The sequence below is a fragment of the Apteryx mantelli genome, chromosome 4, assembly GCF_036417845.1.
Source record: "Apteryx mantelli isolate bAptMan1 chromosome 4, bAptMan1.hap1, whole genome shotgun sequence".
NCBI lineage: Eukaryota > Metazoa > Chordata > Aves > Apterygiformes > Apterygidae > Apteryx > Apteryx mantelli.
This window is the reverse complement of record NC_089981.1, coordinates 25,040,359-25,049,548: the sequence shown is the minus strand read 5'-3', so window position 1 is coordinate 25,049,548 and position 9,190 is coordinate 25,040,359. Positions and strand designations below refer to the sequence as shown.

Below are 9,190 nucleotides of genomic sequence, written 5' to 3'. Positions count from 1 at the left end.
CCCCTCCCCGTTGCCGTGGCGACGCCCCGCTGGTCGGAAGTAGCGTCGGGAGGGGCGGGGCGCCGCTTCCGGGCACGCTGTTGCATCAGCTCGCGAGCGGCGGGAGGAGGAGGAGGAGGAGCGGGATGGCAGCGGCCGGCGCCGAGCAGGGTAGGTCGGGGGCCGGCGGCGCCGCGGCGGCCGGGTCGGGCCGGGCCGGGCCGGGCCGGGCCGGGCCGGGCGCGGGTAGGGGGGCGGCGGGCGGCGCTGTCACGGCGCGGCGCGGCAGGTGCTCGGCGCCGTGATGTCGCTGCTTCTGTCTGCGCGGCCTCGGCTCCGGCTTCTCCAGGCTTTTCCGCGGCCGCGGGCTGATGCCGCGTTACGCGCTGCGCTTCCGTACGGAGGGAGGACCGGGGCAGTCCTGCAGTTCTGGGCGCTGCTGTGACAGATGGAAACTTGCGATACCAGTCGTGCGAGTGTGAAGTGCCGCTATGGTGTGTCAGGGGCTGGAAATTTTCTGTCACGCCAGCGAAGGATCTGTAGGCTTCCAGGTTCGTCCCTCTTTCTTTATCGTCTGAAAGCTACTTTCCTTTCTGCTCGTCACAGGTGACATTCCTATGTGACAGAGTCCAGAAATACTCTTATCAATGGGCTGGCTTTTTCAGGTTTGTTTTCAGCATCTTAGTTAATAATCTCCCCTCTGCCCCCCCGTCCCCAAGTACCAGGTCAGTTAAATTTATTAGTGGACAAACAGTGTTTGTGTTTTACTTAGACTGTAATTGTTACGTTTTGTTTCAGTTCATGAAAAGTGAAAGTGGAACTCACAAGGCTAAAGTGAACGGGACTGAGTAGCTCCTCCTTAGTGGGATGCTCCCATCTTAAACATCCCTGTTCTACTAAAAGGTTCTTGATCCCAGTGTGCGAGTCTTGAAAAGTCCTTTTTTTTTTTCCCTCTCTCTCTCTGACTGTACGCTGTGTTCTGCATACCTTGGGTAGCTGCATTTGTTCACTTTCTTCTGAAATTTTTATGGAAAAGGACAATTCATCTAAGCTGAACAGATAGCTTTTTTGAAAAACTACTGGAGTGGCTAGCAGGAATGATAAATGGACAATATGAAGCAGTATCAATAATGAAGCATGTTACACATATCTTTTTTATGAGCTGTTTTTAATCTGTGAAAGCCAAGTTGGAAGACAAATGAAATCTTAAAATATTTAGAATGGTCTAAGATTTTTTTTTCAAGGAATACCTCTGCAGAAATCCAGGAACATTTAAATTAACTTATAAGTATGACTGACAAGGTTAGCTGGTTCAGGGAAGCTCGAGAAACCTAACTTTTCCCTGAAGTGAAGTAACTCCCTGCTTTTTTGGAGGCTAGCTTACTGGATCTTTGGAAGAATGTGCTTTCATTGTAGGTTTCAAGTTTATAAAAGTAAAGATTTCCATAGAATTTGGTATTATGTGGGTTGCACATCATAATTAAACTTAAAAAGCTATTTTCTGTGCAAATAAAATGTAGAAACAATCTTACACCTTTGAGTTTGTGCGTTGCTACAGTTTTCCAGACGAGTTCACAGTGCCATTTAGTAGTCACCAAAACATTCCATGTGTGGAAAGAAGAATGTCTTACAATTATATTGCCCAAAGAGATCATACACTCATAATTATTGCACAAGAACTATATTAATGTTTACAGTGGAATTTTTTGGGAACAACTTTTAATACAGGGAAAATGTCACATTTGTTACATTATTAATATTCATTCTTATGGGGGTTTTTTGAGTTTATTTTGCTACCTCTCCAATACTTACGGTCAGTGCTTGTTTTCTGAAAGAAATTGTTATTGAGTGATATGATTTGATACTTACGGATCATTCCATTCCCATGAGTTAACATTCAGTGTTATGCAACAGCTCTGTAATGTTCCTGCTTTTCTGTTGTCAAGAAAACATTTCCTAATAGTATTGAGTAGTAGCAACTGTAATCGTCTTGGGAGGAAAAAAATTATGATCAGAGAGAAGGGCTGTTTCTTAGCCTGGCTTCCCAGAACAGCAAGGGTTGGGAAACTCAGTCCTGTATGTGACCACTGGCCCTTCTCCCTCAATAGCTTTTGAATCCATTGATTGATATTAATTAAATTTGACCGTGGAGCAGAGCACTTAAGAATATTAAGCTTTCACAAGTTCTCTAAAATCAGGAGCTACTAGAGAGAGACAAGAGACCTTTTCAGTGGCTTGATTGAGGAAAAGGCAGGGAAAATTCAGCCCCTACCTACTATGTTGAAAGGCAGCAGCCGGCTGCCTGCTCAGTGCATGCTAGGGTAGGTAATGAGAAAAACTCCAAACCATGCACCGTGCAGACTGCCGCCTGCAGTGTTGGCGGGCTGAGCAAAGGTGAGTTGGAAATGTAGGAGAGGGTTATTGAAGTGTGTGGGGAGAGGGGGATTGAGCACTTGGGAAGGAAGAGGAAACATTGCAGTGGGGGTGTGTGGTGAATTAAGGGTATTGTACTTGGAAATAGAGACACTGAGGGGAAGGAATTGAGCGTGCAGGATATAAATCACAGGAAAACAGGCTTCCCTAGATTGGCTACTCATGAAGTGATATAAATGAAGTTAGAACAGACTTTTATATGAAAAGAGTTCGGAATGATTTCTCTTGCTTAAGAAGAAATGGTGCTGTTTCCCTGTGATTTATTGACTTCTAAAAGACAGTGTTGTCCTATTCCTTCTTTCTTCCCAGGAGAGCGCACTGTGGTCCAGGAGAAGAGTTTTGTTTTGTTACTTTGGTTCAGTTTGGAGCTACCCACAAGAAAGCCAAAAGGGGGAATGATTAGTCCTATGTGTATTGATGTAAGATGCTCAGAGGAGTTCAAATTTGCACTGATCACTGAGCCCCCTTTCAAACATAGCAAATTTGCTTCTATCTCTGAATCTGACTGCAATATAGTGCCAAATACACCTGTGCTAGCTTTAAGCTAGCTATTGTGTTTTTTATAGTAGCCATCAATCTAGAAAAGGAAGTTTGGAGCTCAGTACAGACTGTGAAACCAATGTGAGAAACTCATATTTGCACAGTAGTCTGCTGGCAGCTTGCGACTGCTGTGGCTCAGCTGCTGCTGTTCCCTGAGAAACCCTGTCAACAGCTAGCTTAGGTGTGTTCATGCTGTACTGCAGTTTCAGCTGTGTGTTGTCTTGGACTTGAACTGTGGGCTGAATTTCAATCAGTGATCAGTCTCAACATAAGACATTCCTTTTAGGTCCCTTGGGCTACCTGGTTTCTCTGATGTATTACGCTTTTAAGTCTGCTTTTCTTACAACTAGACATAATGTCAAACTTTATAATTTCAAATGTTAAAGTGCATGCCAAAGTTGTTAGAAGTAATTTTTTAGCTGATCTGCTTATCAGGGCTGAACTGGTACAGACATTCACAGGCAGCATTTGCCATGTCTCCTCACCAAAATTAGCATGTACAAGTTCTGTCATCTTTGTTGTTTTTATGTGTAAGTTTGTACAACTTCCCTTTTAGATTGGTTTACAGATGTGGTTGGAAGACACTTTACTGCTTCAGATTTACTGAGTTGTTTCCCATTAGTAGTCTGATGTATGAATAATGGTCATAATAACCCTAATAATACTTTGCAAATGGTGTGTTGCTTTCCTTGCAATAGATCTTCAAAGATCTTTTCTTTGAGATATAGGTTCATTTCTACACAGTTTATTCTGTATTTCTTTTCTTTGCCCTTTTCCCTCATATGATTCGTTGATGTGAAATTAACATTAGAGGAAGATTTATGTCTTAAGTCTCCATAGTTAATGAACATGACTTTCAAACTATTTCATGTGTATAAACATGTGGAATTCTGTCTGTGATGATAAACATCAGTGAATATTTAGGAATCTGAAATGTTTATAGTAAAATGAACTATGTGGGCAAAAGCTGAATCCTATACAACTATGTAAGACAAGCCCATAATGTCTAGTTATGGTCCATTATTTACTTGTTGTTTCTTATTCATAGTGGACAACTGCACAGGCAACCCTTCAGAAGGACTGAATCTGACTTCGCGTTTGTTTGTGAAGTTTAAGTATCTGTTGTGACCTTTGAATTTTTTTTTTTTCTCACCAATCTTTTTTTATTAGTTCTGCTAGACTCTAAAGTGATGTGCCACTACATTTTATTTATGCTCAAAAGAGTCAAACACAAACATACTTGATCTAGCTGCCGTATGTCATCCTGAGTTCATGTTGTCCTGTCGTGTTGCGAGTAGGTCGTACACGTAGTGTTGTGGCCACTGACTGATGTAACGGACTAGTCTGTTGTACTTTTCATTTGATATTTAATAGAAGCAATGTAGGGAAATGTTCTTAGCTTATACACACCAGAAGAGCAGCTGTTTAAATTTTGGTAGAATGTTTTAATAATTAATTTCCATATATAGGAAATAGACTGCTCTTAAAATCTTTCTTAACTGATGATATTTGCATGCATTTGGAAAAACTTTTTAATTCTGAAGTTCCTCATATCCTCTCTGCACCATAACCATCACTCATCCCCCATCCCCTTTTATCCTTCCCTTTCCAAAAGCATTGGTCTGTGAGCACCTTCAGTGCATTGGGAACTACTCATGAAGAAAAAGATCTTTGTACTATTTAAAAAAACAACACTTGTGACTGGTCTTTTATGGGTTTTGAGAGTAGGGACACGTGTTCTAATACTGCCTCCCTCACTTTATTACTCTATGACCTTGACTACATCTTAAATTATCTTCTTGGCCAACTACCTAAGCAGAATGTTAGCTTAATGTTTATACAACGCTTTGAACATGAACAGAGTTAGAAATGTTGAATCACTGTAGGAAAATACCAATGTTAGGTGTACTAATGTCAGTTCTAGCATAGATGCTGTAATTTCCACAGTGCTTCATACACACTGACTGGTATGGGGCTTGACATTGCTGTGAGCAGCCCTGCTAGGTAGTCATGGAACGATCCATCACCTTTCTGCATAGGAACATGATCCTGCATTTGTAAAGTGAGACATAATTAAATCTACTTTGCGTATATACCAAATCAATCATGGAATTAAAAAAAAAAATGTGAGGGAGGAACGTGATCTAATATCCTTTCTGTATGATTTGTGTAGATCTTACTCATAATAAATATTATTCACATGTCCGGGGAGAAAAGATGGTATAGGAGAAGTGTGAGAATGTGCAGCAAGTTCAAGAATTTTGAGCTGTTGGAGCAAGTAGGAGTAACTGAGCATCACGTTGCGAACTCGCATATTGGCACCAGTCCTGTGAAGACTTAAGGGTATGCTCCACTTCAGTAGAAATATTCACAGCCTATCTGCAGTGTATAAAATTAATCACATGGTTAAATCTGTGCAGGATCAGTGTTTCAGCAGGGTGGCGTAGAGAGGAGACTGATGAAGCTTGCTGTGCTTGGAGAATTTCCTCCAATTTCAAGCAGAAAATTTTTCTTAATAAAAAGGACATGTGCTTGTGTCCTTATTATTCTTTGTAAAGACTACCCCCCCAAAAACTTATCACAGGAAGAACATAATCCTATTAATAGAAAATGTATAGTTATTCAGTATCTTGTGTTAAATAGTACAAGGATATATTTTGGTCATGGGATCTCCTTTCTATTTTAATTCTGACCAAATGTCCTGTGCCTCTGTCTTTACAGCTTCCAGCTACAGTTTTATTCTGAGCATTAGTGAAGAGGAAGCCAGGGTGAAGGCTTTGAACGAGTACCTGAGCACTCGTAGTTATATCCAGGGGTTCACATTTTCACATGCAGATGTGGAGGTATTCAGAAAGTTTTCGGGGCCACCTGTGGACCAGTATTTCCATGTTGTCCGGTGGTACAGACACATAGAAGCAATCTATGATGGCAGCAGTGAAAAAAATGAGCCTTGTAAACTTCAAACAAGTGAGTAATACGGAATTGGTGGGCAGGTTACAATCTAGCCTACATTGCATTGATTTTTTATTACTAAGAACTCCTAAAAGTTCCTTTCCATTCTTTAGATATTCTTGCACACTTTAAAATTTATCATGTCAGCTTGTATTCAAGGTCATGAAGTTCTACTTGCGTGCAGTTACACTGTAACTGATGGATCCTGAGCTATTTGAATGTTAAAGCTCTGTTTTCACATTTCCTTAATTGGAGAAGTCCTCAATGTACAGAATTTGTTATTTATATCTTCTTTAAAAGGCTAGCCACTGAACAGTGAAAGAATGTGTATTTTTTGGTTTAAATAATATAATATTTTATAAAACAAAATGTTAGAATTTTCTCAGTCCACATTTTTTCCCTTGCAAGGGTAACTAAATAGTTCTTGTATGGTATACAAATTCATAGTAAACTGAATACTGCCTCTGAAGATTGTTATTAACGGGAGGTGAATTTTGAAAAGAATGTTTGGGGTTCTTTTAACCCTGGTGATTTAAGGATTGCTGATGTTTTGAGGAAATACTAACCGGTTAAGCTAGGTCATTGTGTAAGCATGGGTGCTGGCATTTTTGGGACCTGCATCACTCTCCTGAGGTGTTTTCCGATGAGCTAGCCTAATTTAATTGCTTTACAGTGAGATCCTTGCTCAGGGAGTCATGAAATAATTAATAGTAATAGCACAGAGCTGTTGTATAGCACTTGCAATATCCGTAAATGAATGCATAATGTCTGTTCTGTCATTTTTGCTGAAGGTTGTTGACTAATATTACTCCAATGCCATCTTCTCACAACCTGTCATCATATGTGTTTTCAGTTCTTAGCAGACTAGCAGTTAAAATCAGACTGCTGCAAGTAGATTTTGTGTGTGTGTGTGTGTGTGCCTGCATGGGTTTGCACTGGTTATTGATTTCCTTTCAGTAGTGAAGGGATATCAGCTGCACTGCTGGCTCTGACTGTAGATTTAATGCCACTAACTCCAATTCACCTGCAGAATTTCATGGCTCAGGGTGCAGCAATGAAAGAAAAGGTTTCTGTCTTCCTGTCCATTAAATCTTTGATGATAAGTCTCTTTCTGAAGGCTCACGTCTCATTATCTTTACTTTCTCTGCATGTGTCACAGAAGTCCTGAACGGGTGTTCTGCAGTGTTCAGTACGCAAATGACATACCGATTGGCCACATTTCATACAACTTGGATACTATTACATCAGTGGGGTTTTGGGTGTGTTGGTGAGCTCCAGAGGTGGATTAGGGCAAATGGACTTCAGTTCAGCCAGAGGAAGATTGTTGCTAACAGAAATGTATTTGAACAGACTAAAGACCTCCTTGGTGTTCATGTGATAGGCGGAACGTGGCACCTAACCCTGGAGCCGAGAACTTTAGGATGCAGTATCTGGGTTTTTCTTATGTTTAGTGTGGTTGTAAGTAAAGCAAGCTTTACAGATTTATGTTTTATTATGCTAACCCACATAGGCGTTCTTCCCTGAGGGAAAGTTGAGCCGCAAATAAGCATGCCAGTGTAATCTTTGTAAATCAAACAGTAAACAAATCCATACCTTGATATGATCTGCATTATGGATAGACTACTCTTGCACTTGAAGTGTTATGGTCAGATACGGACAATAAAATGTTTAGAATAAATACATATTTCTGTGGGTCCATAGCATGGAGTTAATATCTTTTTTTCTGGTTTAGGCAGTTATTGAAAAAAAGAAGGTGAGGAAGAGGGTTTTTTTGTTTGTTTGTTTTTAAATACAATTTACATTAGTTGTGTTTTTTTCAGTCAAAATGTTCATATGACGATATCAGAGAAACAGAGTTAATGAAGAACATCCTGAAACACAGGATCAGCAAAGGCAATTTTGTTGTCAAAACAAACAGTTTGTATAATATTTTAATTGCAGTTAAAATGCATACCATGAGAATTCTTAAAGAAGGTACTGTATATGTTAGCCTGGAAACCTTGTTGCATTTCTGAATTTCCTGTTTTGCTTTCATTCCAAGTTAATGTGATAATTAGTTTAACATCATTACATTTGTAAGCAGGCCAGCGCATAGCATACTGCAACTCTGAGAGATGATGTAGTCATACTTTTCTTTGGAAAAACATCAGTTTAACAACTACATTGTTTCTTAAAAATTGAAGATAAAAAAAAAAAAGCAAGAATAAGCCTGCCCTTTCCCACCCAGTGCACGCAGCAGAGCAGAAGAGCTAAAAGCTGCATTTTGCAGGGACATGCCACCTTTCCAAAAGTAAGAAGATAAGGTGGGTCTGACCCACACCCAAATAGGAAATATAGCATGTTGCACATTAAATGAATCTTCAGTGTTTTGAAGTATGGTCCTTTGGCTTGAACTGTCAAGGTATTTAAAACATGATTGTTTGGTAGATTGTTTGGTAAATTGCGATTAAAAAATAAAACATTTTTGTTCAATAAACATTGATTTGTTGAAATAAAACTCTTCCTGACCACAGTGACATTCTGGAAAAAAAATATTGAAAACAAAATGAGAATTTTGAAAAGAAAATGTTGAAATGTTGTGATGAAGTATAAACTCTCTGTTTTGACAACACTGTTTCATTTTGCTTTGAAATTTATGTTATACTGTTTGTATATATGTAACTTTATTTAAAAATTTCTGTTATGGTTCAACAACATACAACTGCAGTGTTTTAGGAAGTAGCAAAGCTTCTTTATTCCTGTTTAGGTCAAAGGCAGATTTCAGAATGTTGAAATTCCCCAAAGTATGGTAATGACGCTGCTTTCCAGCTCCTTTGAATGTTGTAACTAATGTTACCCTGGGTTTCATCCACACTCTGTAATGGCAAAATTTAGTCTTTTGCTGAACTGGAGCATGTTTATGGTACATGAGTGTGTTCAAAAATGCTTTGTGTACACAGCAAGAATGTATGATAAAAAGCTGAGGTTCTTTCTAAACCTTTCAGTATGCCCTCTCTCTCACCCTAAGTACACACATTCTGTCAATATTGGCTCTAGAGACTGTCTGGTCTCTGGAGATTTTTTGCAAATTCTGTATGAGATCTATAATATGCCGTCATGGTAAAATCAGTGGCATTGCAGAAAGCCCAGGACTGACATAACTTTTTATTATTAATTCATTAAATTTCAAAGCTCTTGTTAATGCGTACTGAATTGCTCTTTTTAACACATACTGAATTGCATGCTCTCTTTTATAACCTCTTGCTTCCTGTTACTTGAATGACAAGTTAATAGGAGTGGCAAGACA

The 9,190-nt window shown here is 39.6% G+C and overlaps 1 protein-coding gene across 2 annotated transcripts in view; it reads left to right on the top strand.

Moving 5' to 3' along the window:
- Positions 1-95: 95 nt before the first annotated feature.
- The window catches only part of CARS1 (cysteinyl-tRNA synthetase 1), a 35,186-nt gene continuing 26,091 nt past the window's right edge, over positions 96-9,190 (top strand). The window contains exons 1-2 of one of the 2 annotated variants that reach the window (XM_067296029.1): positions 96-150; positions 5,674-5,919. In XM_067296029.1, the coding sequence (XP_067152130.1) occupies positions 126-150; positions 5,674-5,919 (271 nt within the window). In that variant the 5' untranslated portion in view covers positions 96-125. The remainder of the gene's footprint in view (positions 151-5,673; positions 5,920-9,190) is intronic. The other variant, XM_067296030.1, reaches the window with a different exon arrangement.